The sequence below is a fragment of the Carassius gibelio genome, chromosome B9 (assembly GCF_023724105.1).
Source record: "Carassius gibelio isolate Cgi1373 ecotype wild population from Czech Republic chromosome B9, carGib1.2-hapl.c, whole genome shotgun sequence".
Taxonomy (NCBI): Eukaryota; Metazoa; Chordata; class Actinopteri; order Cypriniformes; family Cyprinidae; genus Carassius; species Carassius gibelio.
This window is the reverse complement of record NC_068404.1, coordinates 29,331,849-29,359,769: the sequence shown is the minus strand read 5'-3', so window position 1 is coordinate 29,359,769 and position 27,921 is coordinate 29,331,849. Positions and strand designations below refer to the sequence as shown.

The following is a 27,921-nucleotide window of genomic DNA, read 5'->3' as shown; positions in this document are numbered from 1 at the left end:
TTAAAAACACAACTCCTCCTCACTGATGGTAGCTGTGATAATATTTATAACTGTATAAACTACACCCATTTTTTTAAAGTTGGAGGCTTGTTTAACAAGAAAACCAAAATCTCGCATTTTAAATTTCACGTTTAATTCAGGTTTGTACTTATGACAATTCATTGCAATGTTAAAATGTACCAGCAATTTCTAAATTAAAGTTGTTTCTACGCCTTAATTGTTTTCAGAGTAGGTTATAGAAAAATGTTGACACATTTCAGATGCATGATGTATCATCTAAACACACCCTTGATTGAGAATTAATGGGGAATGTAGTGTCATTTTTGGAGTATTTCCTGTTATCTGCCGCTCTTGGATGGAGCAATGCTCTTCATTGTGTTTATTAGTTGTTCTCACTGGCCAGATCTCAATCCCCTGCTGAAATGATATCTCCTGTCCTCCTTCACTCATATTTCTTGGCTTTGACTTTTTCAAAACATGCTGCGTCATTTAAAGTAAAATACGTTCAAATAGTCACGATCTTTAAGCTTGTGTGAAACCTTTGAACCCCGACTGTACACACTTGCCACAGAATTTAAGGGGGTCGCTTTTTTCCCCCATTTCCGTGGTCTCGGTCTGAACTGTCTGAGTGAAAGTTATTGGTAATGTGGCTTTAAAGAGAGTCGAAAGGCTTGAAGTTTTTGGCAGCGGGCCTTTGGAGCACATTCAAGACTTTACAGAAAGCTCTTTGTGCTGTGCTCATTTATTGCTCGACAAAAGCCTCTGAATCTCTTCATTTGGCCACCGAGGAGCCCTCAACATGTGAATGGCCTGAAGGAATCGCCACTGACTCTCAATTCGTAGCTGCATTAAGAAACCAAATGTTGTTTTTTTTAGGGGGGCATGCTGTGCAAAACTTGGATGCTTACACTCACTGGTCAAAAGAGTCCATGTGAAATTCGGGTTTCTATAGATATGGCTGGTATTCCTCCTTTTTTATCAGTTTATTGACTCTGGAAAGTATTTCTTTGACAATGCATTATCATCTGGAGTTTTGGGAATGTCGCTGACAGCAATAATAACATTAAACTCTCAGTTGTCTTCATGGTAGGATTAGCCTGGCTCATTACTTTCCTCACCCCAAATTCCCCTGTGATTCGCTCAAGAGTCCCTCAAGCACAGCTAAAGCATGTTATGTAACACATCCATGATTGATCTCCTGGTGGATATTTGTGATTCAGTCACTTGTGATTTTGGGTTTGTGTGCATGAGGCAGCTCTGGTTCATATCAGCCGATTTCAACTGGTGTTGCGTCTTAAAGGAATAGTTCACCCCCAAAAAATCTGGGTTAGAATGAGAGTCCAAACAGCTGATAGAAACCGCACAATATACCACATGTTATCCACACCCATCATCAGTTAACACTTAAGATGTTTGATTCTTGTGATGTTTTATCAGCTCTCATTCTGAAGGCACCCATTCCTTTAATTCCTGCATTACTTTAAAGCCTGAATGTTCAGGATCTTCCTCAACCGTGGCATTAAATTAGGCTGTTATGTGTAAAGAGCATGTGGGCCAAACAGATGACCGTATCCCAAGATTCCTGAGCTTCCCATCACACGATACGACAGCTGCATGTAATTCAATAGCGTGTGAGTTAACAGCATATTGGCAGATTTGGGAATTGGACATAGGGTAGTTAGGGTAGTATTTCATTGTTCACATGAAAATGCTTTCTGGAAGTTAACATATCATGTGGTGCAACATGCTATAGTGCATCTCAGACTGCTATAAACATAGTTTTTCTTAAGTCTTTTATAATTATAGTCACCTCTCACGAGACAACACCGCAGGACCATTACAAATGAACTAGTAAATTGAAGTGGATCATTACAATGGATGATTATATTGAAATTGTTTATAAAAGCCTATACTTTTAAGCTGAAACTTAATCCATATACACATCATGCTGAATATATGCAATGCAGAATTGGTCCTTTAACCCAAGAGACTCGTATTATGTGTCATATGTGATATATGTTCAACCACATATATGGTTGGAAAGTTGGAATTGGTGGGAAAGTTCTTCTGCTGATTTCTGCATAAAGTGTTTTTGACGTGCAGATGATTCATAAATTGTGTCCAGTCCTGGTTAAACCCAGCTGTCATATGCATTCTCTGTTGGTTTCAGCAACCACAGGCATTTGCAGTTTAATAGCAACCATTCATTTACTTAATTTACACACCAGATTTGTGTGAGCAGTTTGTAAACACATTGCTGAGGCGAAATCTGTATGTTTCTGCCTGTGTAACACTTATAATAGCATTAAGTTATAGACGTTGTACAATGAGGAAAGAAAATGTTTACAAATAGATACTCTTAGCTTAAAAGTCGTTGCATTTTAGGTTAATTAATACTCCCCCAAAAAATCATATTATATTGGCGCTACATAAGTTTGAGTGAATGGCAACAAAACTGTAATCTTTTATATCCTACATTGGCTCATTTTATAGGGCCCTAAACGTATTTTTTGTTAAACTTTTATTAAATCGATGTAAAAAATTTATATGTTTTATGTTTTTAATTAATTATACTTGCTTTTTGATTAATAAACTTTAATTTAAACATTAAAAAGGAGTGGAGAGAAATTAAAATGGAGTAGTATTAATTGTTATCGGCCAGTGTGGTCCAATCTTTCAGTCTTTTTAATTATTTGTGAAATTTCCTAGCAATTTATGACTGAAAATTGTGTCAAAGTAAATCCTACGCCAACTTTTTTTCCAGTGTAATAGACATTATGTTCCAAATTACATTGATAAAGCTGAACACAGTGGACTTTAAGATTGGTGACTGGCTCCGACAATCATCTAGTCAACTCTGTTACGGTGTTTATAACAGGCTGGATTTGAACTGTTCTCCGCAGTCATATTTAAAGAGACGAAGCAGTGAGGTTCAACGGCGGCTTCAACACAAATCGGGTTCTCACGATGGTCATGCAAAGAGATGTGAACACGCTCTCACAGAATAAAAGAGTCAGCCATTCAGCTCAGCGCTCTTTAAAACACATTCAATAAGGCAGCTGTTTATGCTCATGAATATTCAATGAGTTGAGACATTGTCAGCCGCTTGGATTGATTCAGCGTTCAACAAGTCAGCTATTCTCGATCGATTCAGATGCGAGAATTAATAGACAACATTTCAGATTTGTACAGATATAAAGCTTGTCTTTTACAAATCAGAAAAGGAGATAGTCTTTAATTTTCGTTGGGTACAAAGAGCCTTCACACAAACCATCAGCATTCATGTGGTTTTTGAAATAAATTGGCCCTAAGAAATGAAGTCCAAGGTCACATGAAAGAAGTAGTTCATCCAAAAAATAAGATCATGTGATAATCATCCGTCACGCTGATCATATTTACATCGAAACAGCACATAACTGGAGATTTTACCACAGCTATGGGGTGTTTTTAACTATTGAGTGGTCTATTGCTTTTACAAAGCTTGGTGCATTTAAGGAACAAGGTTTGTTTCTTCATCAGATTTGGAGAAATGTAGCACTGCATCAGTGTTTCATCAGTGGATGCTCTGCAGTGAATGGGTGCCGTCAGAATGAGAGTCTGATAAAAACATCACAATAATCCACAGTCCATCAGTTCACATCTGGATTTGTTTCTTTAGCATATAATGTGTTTATAACCAGGTGTGTTTACGAACAACTTCCCATTAAATCAGAATTTGCTGTCATAACTCTCAGTTTTATATAGTTCTTCATTGATGTGCTTTCTGCAAGGATGAATACAGATAGTACCGTGATTTCTGCTCAGTTTCTACAAGAAACATCTGGGTTGATGTTTTTCCAAGCTTCATTTTTCCTCTATATGAGGTGCCAACCAGCGGGTGTAAAGTCACATCAGAGGACAAATTGTGGTTTTAAACAACCTCAGAAGAGCTCAGTTCCCCCCGAGCCCTAAAAACCAACAACACAAACATGCAATTAGAGATGTGCTGATTCAGAGGTCCTGGGGAACATTTGGGTTGAAGGCTACCAATTAGGTTTTGGAGGGAATTCCCCCCCACACACACAGTCATCTGAGTGCCAGTGTAGGATATTAAAGGAATATTTTACCTAAAAATGCAGTTTTGTTGCCATTCGCTCAACTTCATGTAACTCTAAATTAATATGATTTTCTTTCTTCTTTGAAACACCAATTGAATTATAGAGCTTCTCTTTTTTTTTACAGTGTTTTATACTGTCAAGCATGAGAAACGCACCATAATAGTATCATCCGTAGTTTTCAAATCTCATTTGCATCTCATTCTTAAAAAAATGGCATGATTTGTGAGTCTGATGATAGTGTTATAGTCTTATTTTATAGCTTACAGATACAATCCACTTTTGTTGTGTGAAAAAAAAGCTGCTAGGACATTCTCCTTTTCTGTTTCTTGAGTATAAAGACATTTATATATACATTTGCATTTACCTTTATGCATTTAGCAGATGTTTCAATTCAAAGCAACTTACAAAATAGGAGCCATATTGACTAATGTGAAGCTGAAACAACAGTGAATGTAAAAGTAAAGTGTTATTAATAAACGTGACAAGCATTTGCTGATGTTTTGAGGGTTTGTGATTATGGACGTGATGCATGATGGAGTAAATGTTGCGATGTATTTCTTTATATTCACTCTTGATGGTGGTTCTGTCATCGATTCGGCCCATGAAACAGGTCAACAGACTCACAGATTGATTGACATGAATGTATCTGGGCTGTGGCTTTGAATCAGTGACCTGATGTTCAATGAATGGTTGTTGTTAAAAAGAAAGTAGGTCAGCGTTGCAACATGCAAAAAATGATTTGTTTATAAAGACATGACATCCATTAGCCATCCGTTAGAAACTGTGCATTACAGTAATATTTTACTACAGGTAAGAGCTAAAGTCATGGCAGCTTATGTGTTTATATTACTTCAACTCCTCAAAATAAGTTGAGAAATATCAAGTTTTTATCATTTAAATGAGTAAATATTAGTAACACACTGAAGGACCATTTTAAATGAACTAGTGAACTGAAACAGTTTTTTTGAGTTTTGTTTTGCCTGTATTAGTCCACAAAGCTTGTCCGGTTCAAAAAGCCTCTTGATTTTCTTTCAGTAATTTAATTGTCGCTTATTAAACCTGGTATGAGATATTGAGACACATGATCTATGATAAGACATCCCCCGTCTTCCCTTCTCATCACACATTCCTGCAGTTATCCCTTTCCTTCAGACAGCTTGTGGGAATCTCATCTCTCTGTCGGCCCTTGGGAAGCTGAGCGAGGTGCCTGTGTGTGTGTGTGTGTGTGTGTGTGTGTGTGTGTGAGAGACCAGGCTCTGGTGCTCATGAGAAGCTTCTGGTGAATGTGTCAGACAGAGCTCTGAAGCTCACGGGTGAGTGAACACAACCTCATGTTGATGAACACAATGCCATCCTCCTGCATTCATCGGCCCTTTGACCCCATCAGCTGAGCGGAGCCCCTCACAACCCACAACCAGCTTACAAGCTCATATACTGCAGCTATTCACGAGTTTGTGTCATTGCTCCTGATTTTGGCCTAATGTGTTGTGATTCAGAAAGTGCTGGCTTTGAGTTGCATCAGTGACTGTGTCTGTGAGATGAGCGAGCGCACATGAATCATGTCCCAACTATTTGGAGCAGAGATTACAAAACTTCTTTTGTCAGCCAAAACCCTTTGAGCTGAAATATTTAGTTGAAGTCCTAGATATTTTGAGCTGATATTCGAAAAGTTTAACAACACATTTGCTAGTTCACGGTTCTTCTGTGTTGGTGTTTGTAGTCACATGTCGTGCAGGTAAACAAATCAAGTATTTAGCGAGTAAGAGCTTGTTTCTGACATGGGATTAAAAGAGAAAAATTAAGGTTTGTGATATTTTATCTTAATATTTGGACGTTTCTCTCACAATTCTAAACCTCACAATTTGCAATTCTTCAACAAAGAAACTGAATTTTTAGATGAAAAGAGAATTCAACGATATTACAACATTTAAAATAGTTTTTTTTTCATCCAGAATTGAGGAAAAGTGGCAGTTTTACTATTTTTATGATTTTTTTTTTTTTTTTTTTTTTACATAGTTCTGAGTTTATATCTCACAGTCCTGATTTTTTTTTTTTTTTCTGTATCTCTCAAATATTTTTTTTTTAGTGGAGTGAAAAATCACGAGTAAGTCTCACAATTGCAAATCTTTGGAATAATTTGCAATGTAAAAAAAAGAAGAAAAGTAAAAAAGAAAAAAGTGAGAATTGTGAGATGAAAAGTCACAGTTGCCTTTTTTAATTTATTACATGGTGGAAACAAGTTTTTTTTTTAATTATTAAACATGGATTTATTTATTTGGTTTTTTATGATTTAATTGATTTCAACTCACAAACCTCCTGCAGTTCCCTCACAAGTCCCAGTTTGGGAGACACTGGTGTTGATGATAATGAGTCATTTTCAAACCATTTGCCAAGTTAATGAAGAATAGTGAAACGGTTTCTTGGAAAACATGTCTTGCACAACCAACAAAATTCCCAAACTTTATGGAAGTAAGTAGCATCAGTCCAGCCACAAAATCTGTCAAGTTGTAATTCTCAGTTCTTCTTTTCTATTTTTGTCTTTATCTCATTCTCACTTCTACCTCTCTCTCCCTCCATCTGCCCCTGCTTTCATTGTCCAGAGGGAATCTCCCCCTTTCTTTGCATGTATTGGGTTCCCATGGGTCAGGCAGCAGATGGAAGGCTGGTTTGGGGCTCATCTGTTTTTTTAATATGTTAATATATACATGGGAGTGTGTGGGTCTCCTCCTCCAGCTCCTCCACTAGCAGTGTGTTGGTCTGGGATTGTGTCTGTGTTTTTGGGCAGCAGTGACTGGGATATCTCTAGTTTCTGTGTGGGTTCAGGGTAAGACAGTGATGTGAAGAAGACAGAGCAGAGCAAGACAGAAACACAGTCAGAAAACGAAGGAATACAAGCAGAGGAAGTATTTTCTTCTGGATATCTGTGAAACATGGAGACCCTTTATGACGACACTGACGATGAGCGTCAGGAGAAACGAGGTAGTGCTTACAGTAGCTTCATTATTGGGAAAGTCACAAGTGCACTAGTGTTTCACTACATCACATGCGTTTCATTAGAGCTGGTTATTAACTGGAGGTCTAGATTTTTAAATTGTGCATTATGTGTTGAAATGTGATGTTAAAAAGTGTTTTTGTTCTTCTGTTATTTAATGCATTTAGCAGGGCCTAAATTTGACTTTGTTACACCTGCCAGTGACTTGAGAAAAAAGGCATAATATATATATATATATATATATATATATATATATATATATATATATATATATATATATAGATAGATAGATAATTATTATTATTATTATTATTATTATTTTTTACTGGCCATGAAACTAAGACCATTTTCTAAAAACAAACAAAAAAACAAACAAACAAAAACCCTGCAGGAAATTTGTGAAAACAAATTTAATTGTAATTATAATTAATATTTTGTATTATTTAATGTAATTTGAAAATGTATTTATAAGTGTAATTAATAATAATAATAATAATAATATAATAAATTATTGTTATTAAAAGTCAATAATATATGTATTATATTTATATAATAATAATCATAATAAACAATAATAATCATTATTTTATGTAACAACAGGTACTATTACAATAAATATATATATTTTTTAATCTTTGTGTTCAAAAATTAACTCATAGAGCTTTTATTTTGGAGTAAAAACCGCAGGGAAACTTCTCTTTTAAGATACTTCTCTTTTGATGACAACAGATTAATAACTTTGGTAGATGTTTGGGATATGTTGTGTTTCAGACGCATGTTATAAGCAGAGCTTGCGTTGATGAAGTTTGTGTGGTGCAGCATTTACTGCGAGTGATGAAAAGATCACAGCACATTAGTTCACATATATATGATTTAATATAATTTATATAATTACATCGCAGTCTTTTCAAGTTAATAATCGCGTTAAAGCATATTGGGTTCACAGGCATTGTTAGACTTGTCCAAGTCTTCAGAGATGTTTTTAAACTAGCAACTCTTTATTCTGTGACTGACATTCTGTTCTGTCGTAGAAGAAGAAGTTTTTATTTTATTTTCTGCATCCCTACATTATACATACTCAGCAGTTTTAATAATTGTTTTCCAGAACGTCCCAGTCTCTTGTTGTGAGTGTCTGGCAGATGTTTGCATACTGTAGCTGTGACCTTCTCTGTTCGTTCTTCTCCTGTTCTCAGTCTTTCCTCTGTTTACCATGACTTTTTTCCATGGCATGAACACATTTCATGTCATTCAGTGAGAAAGCATCTGGTTTGTCTCATATTGGGTTCTCAGCTGGAGGTTGGCAGAGGGTGAAGTGATTTCTGGAGCAGTATGTGTCCGGAAGTGTGGGGTCCTGACCTTGTGCTCGTCTGAAGGAGGCTCTTCTCGTCACACTGGGCTCTTTGTGTGCTCCAGCTCCGGCTCTCGGCTCTCTTCTGGAGCCAGCTCAAGTTTGGGTTTTGACTTGCTGTTCTGAGTCCCTGCAGCTGCTCATGAACCACTTCTGCTCCTCCTCCATGGCCTTCACTCTTCACGGTTCCTCACTGCCTTTTTGGTTCCACAGAGAACCTTTCAGTCAAAGGTTCTTTACAGAACCATCCTTCTTTCACCACAAAGAAGCTGTTGTGAAACAGAAAGGTTCTTCAGATGTTAAAAGTTATTTTTGGAAGCATGTAGACAGAAAAGATTCTTCTATGTCATCGTGAAGCTCCTTTATTTTTAAGAGTTTACTTCCCCTCATCTTCTCTCTTCTCCTCTTTGTACTTTTCTTCTTTTTGTTTTTCTTCTGTATCCTGCTGTTGTTTCTTTATAGCTTATCCTCCTTTCATTCTTCTTCTTGCTCCTCCTCTTTCTGTTCTTTCATTTATCTTTTTCTCCTGTTGTCATCCTCTTTCTCCTTTACTCTTCCTTGTTCTCCTCCTCATTTTTGTCCTTTTCTACCCTCCTCCTTTCTCTTCCTCCACTGTATCTTTCTCTTATTTCTTCTCTTTTTTCATCATCTTCATCTGTCTCTTTTCTCCTCCCCTCCTTTCTCTTCCTCCTCCATTTCTCCTCCTTTTCTTTTTCCTCCTTATCTTATTGTTTCTCCTTCTCCTCTTCCTCCTTCTCATTTTTCTCTTTACCTCCTTTTTTCCTTTTCTTCCTCTCATATTCATCTTCCTCCTTTTCTCTTCGTCTCATCTTCCTCCTCCTGTTCTTTTCTTTCCTCGTTTGTTCTCCTCTTACTCCTTTTCTCCTGATCTTTCTTCTCTTTTCTCCTCTTTTACTTCTTCTCCACCATCCTCCTTCCATCTCTTCTCCTCTATATCTTTCTCCTCCTCTTCCATCTTTACTTCTCCTCCAAAACCCTCTCTTTATCCTCATGTTTTCTCCTTCTCTTCCTCTTCTCTTTCTCCTCCTTTTCCTCCTTTACTTCTATTATTATGTCTAGTGTATAAAGGAGGCTTTGGAGATCAGTGATGGTTTTGTAGTTGTTTCTTCTGTCTAACTTGAGGCCGTGTTTCTGCTAGCAGTCAGAGATCTTCAGTCCCAATCAGCACTCTTTGTTTTTCCACTGCCGTCAACACAAAGTGAGCACAACCTGTGCCATTTAAAGACAGGATCAGAGCAGAGCACATTTCGGCGAGTACGTGAGGGAGTGAACGTCTGAACGCAGCAGTGAAATACGACTGTGGTCAGGAATCAGGAGTAATCACAGCTGTAAGCTGGTATGGAGAGCTGGGAAGAGTGAAATGTGGCTTGTGATTCGGGAATGTGGTGTGTTTTTGGGAGATGTGTATCAGCAGAGATGTGTAATGACAGCGTTTAAGTGTTTGTGGAGAGAAGCTCAGTTTACTGAATACAGCATCAGCTCTTCTAAAAACACACATTACTAGAGACAATACAAGAACATTAGGCCACTTAGGACGTTATGTTGTAGATATTTAATATTTACTATTTAATTTAATTATAAAGAATATTTGTGAATTTTAGATACCCTTTTTTAACATAAATATTAAAAATATGTACACTTTAACATTACAGAAATTAGAATTTACTTATTAAAGTATTGATCCTGGAGGAAGAAACACACTTAACTGACATGAAAAGTCACTTTGAATGAACAAATAAATAACAACGTTAAATTATCCTGAAAGTTACGCCATATATATTCTTTATAAATATTTACGTAAATATACAAAAATAAATGTAAGTACCGTATTTTCCGGACTATAAGTCGCACTTTTTTTCATAGTTTGGCTGGTCCTGCGACTTATAGTCAGGTGCGACTTATTTATCAAAATTAATTCGACATGAACCAAGAGAACACATTAGCAGCATAGAGCGCCCTCTCGTGGCTGGAGACTGTAATGTTTTCTCTTGGTTCTTGGTTCTAAATAAATGCGACTTATAGTCCATAAGCCTTATATATGTTTTTATCCTCGTCATGACGTATTTTTGGACCGATGCGACTTATACTCAGGTGCGACTTATAGTCCGAAAAATTCTGTAATTGGAATGAGATTTTAATGCATTTAAGTAATTATCCTGGAGGAAGAAATGGGCTTTATTGTCACAAAAAAAAAATATATATATATATATATATATATATATTTTAACTATATATATATATATATATATATATATATATATATATATATATAGATATATATATATATAATTTAAAGTAATTAGAAAGAAATGTAATGTAAATATAATACGGGGAAAATTTTGATTTATAGTCACACAAAAAAAATGAAGAAAGAAAAAAAAGAAAGAATAAAAATATACAATAAATGCATAATAATGGTATTAAAAATAGGTTTGATTTTCTCTCTCGTTTTAGGGTGTCTATATTTTATATATTAAAAAAATACATTATAATTAAAAAATCATGAATAAATACAAATTATATATAACAGATAGGATCATTTACAAAATAAACAATGTAAATATATTTACATCTACTTTGAAAACAACTGTGATTATCAAGCTATACTTTTAAGAATTCAGACTCCAATTACAGATTCCTATTTATTAAATAATATTAATTTGACCGTTTTGTTTGTAATGTGAAGATATTTTTACACTACTGCCGGACGGATTCATTCGTCTGATATGAATCATCTGATGACTTTGGTCAAATTGTCCTTTCTTAGTTGACCATAACATCACGTATTCCCTGAGTGTTTAGTGGAAAGTCTGGGAATAGAGAGGAGCGTCTCTCTTTCAGATGGGAGCATTTAAGTGGCTTCATTAGAGTGTGTGTGTGTGTGTGTGTGTGTGTGTGTTGTGGGTCGTGAGAGACTGTTCTGTGGGCGATACTCACTGGGTTGTGGTTAACTCGCTGCTATGGAAACTCTATTCACTAGTTGGGACAGAAAGCTTTCACCCCGGTGAGCCTCATAAAAGCTGAGCACAAACTGTCGGACGCAGACGGGCTCTGAAAGGGCCTCTCTCTGCTGCTTAATATATCTGCTTTAATTTGCCTTTGTGTGCTGGGAAAAAGGCCTCCGAGTCGAGGAACGTTCAGGATTCAGACGCTGCACAATTGGGCCCTGAATCAGAGCACTGCTGTTTTTTATCCCCGGATGAAACTGATAAATGTACACATGTAGATTCACTCTCATTATTCGAGGCTTTTTAAACATACTGTCTTTATATTAATTGATGAATCTCACTAAACCTCTTCAGAACCAGGTTTATTATAGTTCACTTAAACAAAACAAAAAATAAATAAAATAGAAATTAAATTAAATATAAAACCTTTATTTCAGCTATTTGCTAAGGCAGCACTTTAATTGTTTAACTTTATAGGCCTATACTAAAATAGAAATAGAAATAAAAACAATAAATACTAGGGCTATGTGATTAATCAAAATCATCATAAAATCACAATTTGAGCGTGCACGATTTCTAAATTGCTTTATAGCATGATTTTCCGTGACCCGACCTCCCACGGTATGCTATCTGTACCAATCTGAATGCAGCATGCCTAGCGCGAGAATAGTGTTGTCAAAAAACCCGGTACTTCAGTACCAAGTCGGTACAAAAAAAAATGTAAATGTGACGGTACCAGGTTTCTTTAAGTACCGGTAGTACCGAGGTCCCGTTCAAACCCGGTTCAGCGCTATGATTTCCGCGAAGTAGAAAACGAGGACGGAATCTCAAAATCCAGTCATGATAATGATTCTTACATTTTAATATGGACAGTCATGGAATTTGCAAAGTTAGCATAAATTAATCAAATCAAATCTCCATATGGACCAGTATCTGTAAATGTTAAGCCGCTAAAGTTGTTTGAAATATGAATCCGTGTTCTGCGTGTCTCTGTGTGAATTAATGAATGGCAGAGACGTGCGGGTTCATTTACTAGATAGACTGAAGCGCACGACTCACCGTCGCTTTACTGATATTGCTGTTTCTCACACATGCAAAGAGAGAGAGAGCGAGAGTCTTACCACGCTGAATCAACACGCTATATGTAAACTATTCTTTGTTGTCTTCTCCTGTCAAAATAATGGAGTTCATTTAGAATTATTCATATTCATTTTCGAACAAGCAGAAGACATAGTGGGCGGAGCTAATTCGCAAATGGCAATTTCATTGGCTGGCACTGAATAGTACCGTCCCTGTTTTGATTTCAGCAAATCAGTTTGACCGAACGCAGACAACTTGATTAATATTCATGAACCCAACAGCTCATCAATTCATAGTGCATTGTATATACATTAGTATGATAGTAGAATTAGTAGTAGTATTATCTTTTAATAATAATTAATATGAACTATTAAATTTTTTTTTACAGAAACCCTCAATGACCAAAAATATCCTGTTAATCTTGAGTACCTATAGAGTAGTACTGCATCCTTCATAACTCCAAAAAGTCTTTATTTTTATTATATTCATAAGAGAAAGATAGTCTGTACCAATTTTTCCCGGAAAAACACGAGCGCCTAGAGGCGTGACGTGTGGGCGGAGCTAAAGAATCACGAGCGCGAGTAAGCTTTTGAGTTGAGAGCACGTGGAAGCTGTGACACAGATCCAGAGGCTGAAATTTAACAAGAGCAGCATCAGCAAAGGCGGTATGCTATGTGGTATGTACTGAAACTGTATATATTTGCTTAGCGGTTTTGGAAAATGACTAAGTTCCACTTTGTCGTCTTTTTTTTTTTTTTTTTTTTTTTTAAGCTGTACATGTGGAAAGTGCAGTTTGATGACAACATCGCATGTTGTTTACTTGATGTGCTTACCGTTGATAGCTAAGTTAACAACACAGAGGTATTTGAAGCAGTTTTACTCACCGCCTGCGGTTCCAACACACGATCGTGACCCTTTTTCGTTGGGATTGCATCATCCTTAAGAAATAAACGATGTGCAAATCCGTCATCAAATTGGGTCTTGTTTGTAAAACAAGCATCTTCAAAATGCAGGGAACAAACACAAACACTTGCACAACTCCGTTGATGCTCTGTAAAAATAAACTCCATCCACTGGTCCCTTAATGCTGTTTCTCTTTTGGTAATCTGTGGAGGGTTGTCTTGCCCTGGCAACCAAAAACACACTTCTTTTGTGACTTTTCGTGACTCTCTCACTCTGATCAGTGAAATGTCTGTGCTGCTCAGCCTCGCTATATGGGAGCGCGTGCTCTTCCAGCAGAAGTGCTTTAGGACCCATATAAGGAAATTCCGCTCCATCTAACGTCACACAGAGCCATACTCGAAAAAAACTTGTGACAAACCGGAAGAGGTTTTTTTGGAACAAAAATACTCCTTCAAACGTACAACTTAATTTTTGAAACTTTGTCCATGTTTAGCATGGGAATCCAACTCTTTAACAGTGTAAAAAACTCAGTATGCATGAAATAGCATTTCACCCCCCCCTTTAAGCATCACTACCAGTCTTAAGTTCAATTAAAATGACAAATATGCATTTATTAGGCCTAAGAGTTCATTTTTACATAAAGGCATTGTGCTAGAAATATTACTATTATTTAGTAAAATGTATGTGATACTGCTACTACTGTTGAAAAAATGTATAAAACATTATTTTTTAAAGAAATAAATCACAATATTTCTTCCAAGTTTTAATTTTAATAGCAAATCCCCCTTTATTTACCAAACATAAAATGTGTTTAAATTTCATAAATTAAAAGACAAATTAAATTTGGGTGAAACTTGTTTACTTTTTTTGTAATTATATATTTACACTGGTATCGGTACCGAATACTGAATTTTTGGTACCGTGACAACACTACGCGAGAACAGAACATGCTGGGCATTAGGGCTGCACGATTAATCATATTTTAATCTCGAGAACGATGTCCACCTTTCTCGATTCATTAAAAAGGATCGTCACGATATTTATCCTGAAACGTGTTTTTAATTTGGCATTTGCGTTATCACGCATTGCTAACAAGTCTTCACTAGCGTTCATGTTTGTGTTGATGTTAAGAGCTTTAAGCCTCAAACCTGAGCTGTTCTCGTTTAAGGATAAACTTTCTGCATGGTGTTTTATTTAATTTGTTCAATCTGGCAACCCTGTGCCCTCCCTGATGGCAGAACAAGCGCTGACGATGAAAACATGCGAGTTTAGCGATCTCTCCACAGCGATATTCTGCTTACATGAATGTGTCATATAGACATGTGTGCTTTTCACAAGCCATTTGTACAAGGTTTGTGTTGAAAATGACATGGCAATGTTAGTTTTCAGTGTGCATTAACGATCTTTGAGCAAATTTACTGTGCAATCTGAGTGGCTTTTTTTTTTTGCGAACAAATTGTCACTTCGAAAATGTAATACAGGAGACAAAACACTAACCAAAACCACTTCTGATAAGTTTCACAGCACAGTATTTTTCTTTCATGTCTTGTTTAAACGAGGCTTTGGTTCATGTCCTTTACACATGCAAACTATAAATCAAATGAATGGCATGTGTATCATTACTGTACAGCAGCTGATGTGAGTCACTTCATCAGTCATTATCAGTCATTATCAGTTATCATTTCAGTTCTGGATGATCCGGGGCTGATCACACTGTTGTAAATAAGGCTATGAGCGAATAACAGAAAGCAGACATACACTCACAGCTCACTTTTATTCTTTTCTTTTTTTTTTCTTGAATGCGTGCATTTTTAATAAACAAACCAAAGCCAAAGTTTGCATGTTTTTTATTGGTTTGTTGATTTGGAGATCTGGAGCAGAACTTTTTAAGTGCTAATTTAACATCTTCAAACACACACACACACACACACACACACACACACACACACGCAGTTCATTATTTCAGTCTTTGTTTTCACACTCTCGGCTTTACACTGTTTTTAATTAGGAGCTTCACAGTATGATGGCACATTTATTAAAGGAAAAATCCACCAAAACGTTTTTTCTTTCAGTTTTACGACTCTTGTGTTGTGATTTTTCCATATTTTTTTTTTTTGGGGAAAACAAAAGTGTAATTTTTGGAAGGTATTTTTTTACACTTCCTGCTGCTCTTACCATACATTTACAACATTTCATAGTAACCACAAGAACAAAAAGTATCATCAAAGTATCATATTAAGCATGCAGTATATTGCAAGTCTTTTGAACTCACATGAGTCTTTATGTGACCACAACATGTCATTTCTCAAGATTATCACTTATGACTTAAATTTTATGCTTCGTCATGTAAAACATGAAAAACAAAAGCATACAGGTTTGGAATAATATGAGCTTCAGTAAATGACAATTTTCAGTGGAAAAGTTGGGTGAATTATTCCTGTAACTGTAAGGTTGCACAATAATGGGAAAAACTGACACAGCTGGAATTTAGTTTTTCTGTTATTATATATTGTGAAATGACAAAAATACATGATTTCTCACCAGATTGCTAGAATAGCTATATTTAGAAACAATAAATCATTCTGAAATTATTAGTGTGATTTATATATTTCTTCATGGAAGCCAGACTGTAACGAGTGTGTGTGTGTGTGTGTGTGTGTGTGCAGGTTGCTTCGAGTGCTGTATTAAGTGTCTGGGCGGCGTGCCGTACGCGTCTCTGGTGGCCACCATCCTGTGTTTCTGCGGCGTGGCGCTCTTCTGCGGCTGTGGACACGTCGCTCTGACAGGAACCCTCACCATCCTGGAGAACCACTTCTCTAAGATCAGCGCAGACCACGCCATGCTGACCGACATGTGAGTGAGGACACTGTCACAACTGTGATATAATATTACAGATTAAAACAGCTGTTTTCTGTGTGAATCTGTGTTAAAGTGTAATTTATTTCTGTGATGCTCCGCTGTATTTTCAGCATCATTCCTCCAGTCTTCAGTGTCACATGATCTTCAGAAATCATGAAAATATGATGATTTACTGCTCAAGAAACATTTCTGATTATTATCAATGTTGAACACAGTCGTGCTGCACAAAATCTTTGTGGAAACTGTGATGTATTTTATTTCTCAGGATTCACAGATGAAAAGAAAGTTCAGAAGAACAGCATTTATTTGAAAAATAAATATTTAGCAAAATTATAAATGTCTTTGTTGTCACTTTTGATCAATTTAATATGCCCTTGGATATTGAAAGTATTCATTTATTTAATTTACCAATTATTTTTATTACATTTTTCAACAATGACAATAATCAGAAATGTTTCTCGAGCAGTAAATCATCATATTTTCATGATTTCTGAAGATCATGTGACACTGAAGACTGGAGGAATGATGCTGAAAATACAGCGGAGCATCACAGAAATAAATTACACTTTAACACAGATTCACACAGAAAACAGATGTTTTAGATTATAATAATATTTCACAATTTACTGTAATTTTAATTTAAAACACATCTTTAGTGAACAGAAGAGACTTTTAAAAACATTACAGAATCGTAATTATTCCAAACTTTTGACCGGTTGTGTATATATTTTAAATTATACTTTCATAAATATACAACACCATTGATTATGTATTTGCATTTAATGTCTCACATTAAGTTTCCACTGAGTTATGACAATAGATGAGAAAGTACCATCCTCTTAACATTAATATCAGTATTCCTACTAACATCATGAAGAAACACTTCATTTTTTTTTTTTTTTCACTATTTTAATGAGAATATGACTTTTTTTTTTTTTTTTACAGTAATGAGAGTTTGGATGGAAATGTGAATAATTATCATGAAAGTAAAAGATTTTCAAACCAAAAAAAAAAATAGAATTTAGTTTATTCTGTTTTTGTTTATTTTATTTTATGTATTTAAATAAATATATATTTCTGGGGGGATGTCAAGGACATTTTGTTTTTCAGTTTTCATCTGTTGGATCTTTGTAAATGCATGCTTTGAGTCAGCAGAAGACGCTCTCACAGATGCTGAAAAGACATGACTGTAATTAACTCCTCGTGTGAAGACATCAGATGCTGTTTATGTAGATTCCCAGTAAATCATTTGATGTTTTCATCTCCAGTGTCTCAGTAGATTCTCCAGGACATCATGCACTGAACTGAATGTGTTTTCTTGAAGTTTACCTGATCATTCACAGTTTATTTAATCTGCCTGAGCTCCAGATTCATCTCTTTCAATGAAAAGACAGTTGTTTTGTGTTCAGCTCAATCTGCTCACATCTGTCGATGATTTCTCAGCGCTTCACATTTGTTCTGTTCCTCATCTCGAGACTCTGATTAAAGTCACATGCAGTGATGAGATGTTGTCAAACGATGCTGAGTCTGCAGGACAGAGGTCAATGGCAGAATCACACACACACACACACACACACACACAAGCTGTAACATCTGTCGTCTCCTCCTCAGAGTCCAGCTCATGCAGTACGTCATCTACGGCATCGCCTCCTTCTTCTTCCTGTACGGCATCATTCTTCTGGCCGAGGGGTTTTACACCACCAGCGCCGTCAAAGAGCTGCACAGCGAGTTCAAGACCACCGTCTGCGGACGCTGCATCAGCGGCATGGTACCAGCCCTCCTGATCAACAATACAAACACAGAAAACAACTACAGAACAAATAATGAGGGAAACTAAAAATGACAAATATAACAATAAATTACTATTTTACATATTACAGTAAAATACATTTCAATATGAAGTAAAAAAAAAACATATATATATATATATAATATTATATTAAATGATAGAATCAACTTGGATCAAATAATTAGCTCAATGTCTGAGTCGTAATGTTTTAACATTAAAATGTTTGCATGATTAATCATTGACTGTTTAAAAACTTGCCTTTTAATAGTGGATTCTCTTAAACTTAGTATTGTTAAACTTAAACAACAAAGTAATTAAAATAAAATAAAATAAATTACATAAAAAAGGTAAATGACATTAATGTTATATATATATATATATATATATATATATATATATATATATATATATATATATATATATATATATATATATATATATATATACATAATTTAAATTATATAAAAATAACTATTATGTTGTTCCAAAATTAAGTGAGAAAATAATTGAAAGTAGTCAAATTACTGAATAAAAGCAATTGAAAATTATAAATAATATAAAATAAATACTCTATATTTATAAAATAAATAAAATAAATTAGGAAAAAAATAAATACATTTTATATATATTTATATGTGTGTGTGTGTGTGTGTGTGTGTGTATATATATATATATATATATATATATGTGTGTGTGTGTGTGTGTGTGTGTGTGTGTGTGTATATATATATATATATATATATATATATATATATGTGTGTGTGTGTGTGTGTGTGTGTGTATATATATATATATATGTGTGTGTGTGTGTGTGTATATATATATATATGTGTGTGTGTGTGTATATATATATATATGTGTGTGTGTGTGTGTGTGTGTGTGTGTATATATATATATATATATATATATATATATATATATATATATATATATATATATATATAATGTGTAAATAATAATAATACAAAATAAAAAAATTGTTTGTATTTGGAGGTAATTATACTCTGTGTTCAACTCTGTTTCTCAGTTCGTGTTCCTGACGTACATCCTGGGAATCGCCTGGCTCGGGGTTTTCGGCTTCTCTGCGGTTCCTGTGTTTCTGTTCTACAACATGTGGTCGACCTGCGCTGCCATGCGCTCACCGACGGCCAACCTGACCTCCATCGACAGCATCTGTGTGGACGTGCGGCAGTACGGTACGAGAGAGAGCCACCCCTGACCTCACTGTAAACTCTGCTGATGTTTCTCTGAGGATCTGAGTGTGTGGTTGTTCATGTGTTTGATGTCGATGCAGGTATCATTCCCTGGAACGCAACGCCAGGCAGAGCTTGCGGCTCAACGCTGAGTGATATTTGCAACACCAGCGAGGTATGAAAACACATGATCCAGACTCTTACTGCTTTACTCGTCGTCCAGCAGTGAATATGACTGATCTGTTGTTGGTCTGTTGCAGTTCTATCTGTCTTATCATCTGTATATCGTGGCTTGTGCTGGAGCCGGAGCGACTGTCATTGCTCTGGTAAGCAGATGTTTGTTTTATGCTCAGATATATGGGGTGTTTGTTCCTCTTCCTCCTCTTTTTATCCCTTCATCCCCAGCACCATCTACTGCAAACCATGTGCTTTAAGCCCCTGATCTAATGGTTAGTTTTGCGATGAGGTCCCAGTAGTGCACCTGAGATGACTTGATTTTGTTCTGCATGAATGTAAATGAATGAGAAATCAGCTAGTGGGACGTCAGCCAAAGAAGCTCAGTGTCTAGTCACATACTTTACTGATACCTGAAGGGAAATTTAGACTTACTCTATCTGCAAGAAACACAAGACACATTATGAGCACAACATTGAATCACTAGTTCAGTCCTAATATACTCAATAAAGCTGTCAACACTGCAAGCGTCCGATGTGTCGTTTCACACCATCAGCTGATGCATGTTTGCATTACTGAAAAATAATGAATTATTTTCTAATTTAGACTGTAATTGATCAGTTACAAATGTATCTGGTGTATGCATGTTAATTTTGTTATTTTGTAAAAAAATGTACATTAATTAAATAATTATATAAATATTATGCCTTTAACTTTTTACATTTTATTTTAATTTAATTTGATTTATTTTATTATGTAATAATTTAATAGTTATCTTTTTTTCAAATGTCTTGCTTTTCACTTTAAATTTAAGTTGTAATGTTTATGTTAATTTTGTTAAATATTTATTTTATATAATTACAAATATCATGCTTTTCACTAAAAATATTCTTTGTACTGTAATGTTTATTTTAATGTTATTCTTTAATTTATTAAATATTTAATAACTTTTTTGGTTACAGATATCTTGCTTTTCACTATAAGTTTTATTTATGACGCATTTTTATTTACTTAAAATCACATTTTTTCACTCAAAAAAATTTGTACAGTTTATTTCATTCTATTATTTCTTTGTAATTTATTAAATTATATATATATATATATATATATATATATATATATATAGGGTCCTTTTCACTATAATTTTTATTTGTAATGCAATTTTATTATCTATTTTATATATTTAAATAACTCTTGATGTTTCTGGTCTTTGTCCTGCAAAATTAAATAATCTTTATAAACCATGGATATGCATTTGCGGTGAGACTTATATGATTCTTCTGTTTTTAAAACCCATGCAAGGTTCATTTTAATACCAGTGGATTTCTGTTGAAAATGTAATTGTAATAATTCACCTGCTACAGCTGAGAGGTCTGTGTGTTGTCATCAGACGCTTGCAGTGTGGACAGTGATAGCGAATGAATTTCAGCACTGATTTCATCTGCACTTCCTTTATTCCGTCATTGATTTCTGTGCTTTCTCTTCCACCAGCTCATCTACATGATGGCTACCACGTATAACTTTGCTGTTTTGAAGTTTAAGAGTCGAGAGGACTGCTGCACTAAATTTTAACGCAGTTGCATGAAAGTGCCTAGAATGAGCAGCCACTGACAATATGGACTAAAATAATAGAAACGAGAACAAGCGAGAGAAACCTTTGATTGCTTTGACATGTAATGTGTAAATATAGGACTGTACACAGATGTAGCATTTGAACATGCCTTTGCCTTCGTTTCTACAACCACTAGAAAACATTCATCTGAACCCTGACACAAAGCCTTTTCTACAGTGTCTTAGTCTAAAGTTTTAAAGCTAAAGAACAGATGCACAACATATTTCATTTTCTCAATAAAGACGTTAACAAATTATGATCAGGAAATGCAATTCAAAGCAAAAAGACAAATATTGAAGACTGATATAATACTGACTAATGTGTGTGTGTATATATATATATATATATATGCACACACATACACATACATAAAACACCGGTCAAAAGTTAATTACGAAAAAAAAAAATGCATATAAGAACAACTCATTAATTATCAATTATAAATACTCAATGTTGAAAACAGTTGTGCTGATGAATATTTGTATGGAAACTGATACATTTTATTTTTCAGGATTCACAGATGAACAGAAAGTTCAAAAGAACAGCATTTATTTGAAATATAAATATTTTGCAAAATTATAAATGTCTTTACTGTCACTTTTGATCAATTTAATGCATTATTGATAGATTAATTTTTGTATTACTACAAATATAACAATTCACTCAACTCACGATTCGATTCAAGATTTGATTTCACGATTATTATTATGTATAAAAAAAAAAGAGAGATTTAACACAATTTATAAATTAAATGTGTCCTGTTATCATTGCTTGGACAAAATGCTTCACAGTTCTTTGTGAAATTGAAATATAACACTGTAATAATATACTAATAAAGCACTTGCATATCATTGCTCTTTTATTGCTTTTGATTGCTTCTTTGCTCACTTTTACGCAGCTTTGGATAAAAGCCTCTGCTAAATAGAATGTAAATGTAAAAAACGAAACTAAATTTAAACTTTAAAACAAGTATCAAATAAAAAGAAACACAAATTCAATAAATCTCTTCATATAAACAAACTACGGCTTTGTATGTGCTCTTTTCATTTAATACGAGAGGCAAGATCACAGATGCAAAACAGATGCAACATGAACAGTTTTTAATCTGAATTACATTGTATAACTTTGAAGCAAAACCAGAATGATTTGACTTCAGTTTTTGAAACTATACATAAAAAACATCTGCATGAAACAGCAGACGAGCTGAAGGAGACGCAGATCCACTCTCTGCCAGCAGATGGCGCTTAAAACCTTTCCTTGATTTCTGCAGTAAACAAAGCAGCGCTGCATTTATTAACTTTAATATGTGTTATACAGAGACAAGATGAAAAGAAAAATACCATCTAAACTTCTCTAAAGACAGTAAGTTCCTCTCAGATATTCATTCGTATAAACTCTACCCCTAAATGAATCAGGATTAGTTTAAATTGATTTGACTCGATTTTCTACCAGCTCACGGTTAATCGTTAAATCCCTAAATCCAAACTTTTGAAAGTTAGTGTATCACATTTTCCACAAAAGCACAACTGTGTTCAACATTGATAATAATCAGAAATGTTTCTCAAACAGTAAATCAGTATATTTTCATGATTTCTGAAGATCATGTGACACTGAAGACTGGAGGAATGATGCTGAAAATACAGCGGAGCATCACAGAAATAAATTACACTTTAACACAGATTCACACAGAAAACAGATGTTTAAAATGATAAAATATTTAACCATTTTTACAGCATTTTTGATCAAATAAATCTTCTTTAGAAAACATAAAAAAACAAAATCACAATTATTCCAGTCTTTTGACTGAGGGTGTATATAAAATATAGAATGAATTCTCTGATTTAATTATAGCAAATAACTTCTAAACATCTAAAAACAGATCTGTATGAGCTGTATGAGGTTTAATGTCTTTATGGAGAAAATGAACGTGAGTTTTGCTTCTAGAATCTGTTTTATTGGGGAAAGTTTATATATATTTGCCATCTGTGCCAGCGAGCCTTCCAGTGTTTCCAGTTTCAGTGTTGTTTTCATCATTTCTTCTCACTGGTTTGAAGCAGTATTATGAATCTCTTGTGAAGTATTAATGATTCAGTGCACAGCTTCACATCTAACCTAGATCAGTTGTGTGCAGAAATATGATTCGAGTCATTTGTTTTACAGTACTGCTAGTTTAAACACAGACCTTACACTGTTCAACAGAGTGGAAGAAACGTGATTCTTAAAACACAAATATTAAGTAGCATTATCCGATTTTATTCAAAACTACATTTATATTATCAGCACGCAATACAGCAGATCCTTTCATGTTTTATTATTACATGATTTGCTCATAACAATGTCTGCTTTATTATTAATGAATAAACAATCATGATTTATGTGTGATTGGATCATTAATAAAACATCACATAACACAAACACAATCAATGAGAAAATGTGGGATGATTATATGATTTCACTTTTGAAAGGCAGTCGATGCATTTATTCACAGATTTTATACAGACTTTTAAAAACCTGGCCTTTTAAAATCACGCTAACGTTTTAGGATTTTATTACTTTTATTAAAAACTAGATGCAAAATCATGCATTACACAGTGGCTTTAATTGTGACTAATATAGTCAGAAATAAATCTTTTAAAGGAACAGTTCACACAAAAATAACAATGTGTTCACTCTCAGCTCATCTGAGATTAGGATGAGTTTGTTTCTTCATCAGGTTTGGAGAAATGTAGCATTGCATCAGTGTCTCATCAATGGCTGCTCTGCAGTGAATGGGTGCCGTCAGAATGAGAGTCTGATAAAAACATCACAATAATCCACAGCACTCCAGTCCATCAGTGAACATCTGGAGAAGACAAAAGATTAAACAAATCTAGCATTAAAATGCTTTTATCAGACTCTCATTCTGACGGCACCCATTCACTGAAGAGCATCCACTGATGAGACACTGATGCAATGCTACATTTCTCCAAATCTGATGAAGAAACAAACTGAGAGTGAGCACATGTTCAGAAAGGTCCAATGTTTTGTTGTGAATGTGTCTCTTGGTTGTTTTACACCAGCGTTATTGCCTTAACATTCAGATTGCATGCTTTATCTTCCATGATTGATTTAATATTCCTCTAGGACTGTGGTGCCTGTAGTTGTTCCTTGATCAAAATAAACCTTCTTTGTGTTCAAATGATCCTGGGTGGTGTTTCTTGAGCGTTCGTCTGGGCTCTCAGTGTGTGTTTCTCAGACTAACCCTCATCTCAAGCTTGGCTTTGCCTCTCGTTCCCTCACACCCCAGCGTCCTCTGCATATCAGTGTGTCCTCAATATGTTTTAATGTCCATTGGTTTGTAGTTGTTTGTGCACTAAAGGAATAGTCTGGCTGGAAATGAGCATTTACTCACTCGATGTTGATTCAAAGCTTGTGCTGTTATTATGAACTGTGCTGCTACACAAAAACAGCTCTTTCAGTTTCAGACGTTTATTATTGCTCAAAACATCACATGACTTCAGAAGACATGTGTTGTGATGCTTTTCTACTTTTCTGGTTTTGAATTCAAGAGATGTGTTATTTTAAGGGCGTTCTCAGTCTTGAATTCGCTTCAGAAATCCTGTGAATATTCAATTATGATGACTATTTCATATATGTAGCAAAATATCACATAATTACAATTACTACAAAACTATTTTCGTCTTTTCATCAAACTTTAGCTATAATGAAATAAAATATAAAAAGGTGTTTATTTAGCTAAAATAACTAAAATTAAAGAAAATAAAATTATAATAAAAATAAATGGATACATTTAAAAAAAAATAATTAACTCCAAAAAAGAAAACAAAAATGACAAAAGCACAAAACAACTTAGAATTTTTGTCTTTTTTAATTTTTCAATTTATTCTTATTTTGTTTTTAAGTAATTGTAGTTTTAGTTACTTTATTTCATTAAGTTAAATGTATTATGTAATTAATGTATTTTTTTAAATTGATGTATTAAACTAAAACAGAAATTAAATTAAATAAAGTTTGAAAAGTTAGAAATAAGAAGTAAAATAAATGGGAAATATTTATTTTACTTCTTATTTCTATTTCTTATTTCTATTTCTATATATATATATATTAAATGATATATATATATATATATATATATATATAATTTAAATGTGTTTATGTTAGTTTTTATAAATATTAATTTCTTATTTTTAATTATTATTAAATGAAATTGTTAAGTTTTAGTGGTCAAGTTAAACTAAATGAAAATGAGCAAAGATATAGATTTATATAAAGATTTATAATTTTCACTATTGTTTATTTAAAGCAGAAATGTTAAATTATATTGCACCTGTCTAAGCAATAACAGCACACAGTTTGAAATGACTTGAGTGTGAGTATATGTTGATTTAGGGAGGAGTTATTCCTTTATAATGTGTGTGTGTGTGTGTGTGTGTGTGGCTCTGTTGACCTGCTGACGGGCATCACCTCGCCCCTCTCTTACAGATCCATTACCTAATGATCCTTTCTGCAAACTGGGCCTACCTAAAGGACGCCAGTCACTTGCATGCGTACCAAGACATCAAAATGAAGGAGGAGCGGGAGCTGCAGGACATCCAGTCGCGCTCCAAAGAGTGCCTCAACTCCTACTCGTAAGGAGGGTTAACACTGCCACCCAAACCACTAACAGCCCTAACTCACTAACTCACCGCAGTCTGTGCACATCTCTCGCTCTCCTCAGCCCTTGGTCAAGCTCAAACCTTGCACTAATGCACATGCTAATCGCTTTATGCACTGGAGAAAAGCGTCAGCAAAATGACTAAATGTAAATGCAAATCAGATTCTGTTCGAACCCAGATGAGATTTGCCTTAAAACATCATAAACATGAATCTAATTTAAGTGCATGATTATTTGACATTACATTACATTCTTATGAAAAATAACATGCACTTGCATTATAAACATGTTTTGCATCCTCTCAAAATTTTAAAGCATTCCCAGTTTTTTTTTTTTTTTAAAGATTAATAATGGAAGGATCCTTCTGAAGTAAATTGGTCTGGTTGTCTCTGAATGTTTGGGTTTGTTCATGTGTGATATGTGCTGGAGATAGTATGTGAACAGAAGACATTATGCAACAAGATTTAGCATGTTTGTTTCAGAGAGTGGCGTCTGATGGAAGCTTGTTTACAATATAGGATAAAAACTGACTTTTGTCTCATGATTCTGACCTTTTTCTTGCAATTCTGAAAAGAAACGTTCAAATTGTGAGATATTGACTTGCAATGAAGAGAAAAAAAGTCAGAACTGTGAGGTAAAAAAATTAAACAAATAGCATTACCTTTTTAATTACTTCTTTTCCTATAGCAACAACAAAAAATTTGGAGATTTGTGTCTGAATTGTGAGATGCAAACTTGAAATTGTAATATACACTTGTAAGAAAAAAATATTTAATTCAGAAAAATAGATCATAATTTTGAGAAAAAGTTAAAATTGTGATATAAAAACCGCAAGATATAAAGTCAAAATTACAAGTAAAAAAACAAACTGCAATATATAATTCATTAAGAAAAAAAAACAGAATTTAAAAAGTCAAAATTGAAAAATCACAATTTATTATTCCCAAATATTTCTTATTTCTGAGAAAAAAGTTGAAATTGCAAGATACAAGTTGAGAAAAAGTCTGAATTCTTAAGAAAAACACTAAAAACATTTCAATATAAATGTCAGAACTTTGAAAAATTGTCATAATTGGAGACAAACTTGAACAATATGGGATAAATGTCTTACATAAAAATAAAAAAAAACTATTAAAATTGTGAAATATAAAGTCTGAATTGTGATACAAAAGCCTGCAATTATGAGTGTATAACTTGCAATATTCTCACAAAACTGCAAGTCAGGCAGAAGGTTTTCACACTACCTCACATCACAGATCGGAGTCAGATTACTGTCCTGGTCACTTCACATCACTATATTAACAACACAAGTATGAAGAATGAAGAATGACAAAACATGAGCAACTGAAGCCTCCAGATGAACATCAAATGAATGTTTATGGAAGAATGGTTTGTAATTCTCTTTCAATTGTAATTATTGTAATACAATCCTTTTTAACTACAAATCTTACCATGATTGGAAACACTTTATACTTGTTTGTATGAAAGTAGCGAGATTTGGAGGCTTTTACCCAACTTTTTCTGCTCAGCTTTTATTTTCTTTTTTTATTATTTTAATTTGATTAATTAATTATTTGATTTTAATAGTGCATTCAAACTGCATCGGTGTGAATGTGAACTCTATGACCAGCAAAAATAATAAGAATATTTTCAATGTTTTTTTGGGAGGGATACAACAACAGTAACAAAATGTGCATTTGTAAATACTGACAAAATTGCTTTTTTTCACTCTTGTTATTCATTCATCGTTTGACTCGAGCAGGACAGACTCTCACTGTATTGACATCAGCAGTATTTACCAGAGTTTAATGTTATAATCTGCTTTGTTTTCCTAGAGTTTTAGTCCATGTAATGTGTTCATATACTGTATAATACTGTCTTTTTAACCTTATAGTCTACCAATATTTTTAATAATTCATTTTAGGGGATTCCCTTAGTGTTTACAGCGGTTAAAAAAAAGAAAAGAAAAAAAAATATTCTGTCCTAACGGTTTATATTATACTCTTTTATAAGCCCGAAGACCTTCATGACTTTCTTGTTTTTCATTATTATTATTATTAATTTCCCACAGTGTTTTCATGTATTATGCATGTATTTTGAAGGCTTTAACTCTGGCAATCTTGATCAACTGTGAACACACAAACTGCCCCAAACTGAGACGCTGAACGTGTGTTCAGGCCTTCAAACCAGCGATTGTATTTTATACACAAATAAAACCTGAATAAAAGACTTTCTGAGACTCACTGAGCTT

General features: G+C 34.2%; 1 protein-coding gene across 4 annotated transcripts in view; it reads left to right on the top strand.

Annotated features, from left to right (window-relative positions):
* The window catches only part of gpm6bb (glycoprotein M6Bb), a 34,651-nt gene extending 6,738 nt beyond the window's left edge, over positions 1–27,913 (top strand). The window contains exons 1-7 of one of the 4 annotated variants that reach the window (XM_052565115.1): positions 6,846–7,076; positions 16,056–16,242; positions 17,860–18,016; positions 19,065–19,233; positions 19,332–19,405; positions 19,491–19,556; positions 25,499–27,913. In XM_052565115.1, the coding sequence (XP_052421075.1) occupies positions 7,028–7,076; positions 16,056–16,242; positions 17,860–18,016; positions 19,065–19,233; positions 19,332–19,405; positions 19,491–19,556; positions 25,499–25,648 (852 nt within the window). In that variant the 5' untranslated portion in view covers positions 6,846–7,027 and the 3' untranslated portion in view covers positions 25,649–27,913. Of the gene's footprint in view, positions 1–6,845; positions 7,077–16,055; positions 16,243–17,859; positions 18,017–19,064; positions 19,234–19,331; positions 19,406–19,490; positions 19,557–20,895; positions 24,198–25,498 lie in introns of those variants that run through there. The other 3 variants (XM_052565117.1, XM_052565116.1, XM_052565118.1) reach the window with 3 other exon arrangements.
* The last annotated feature ends 8 nt before the right edge of the window (positions 27,914–27,921 follow it).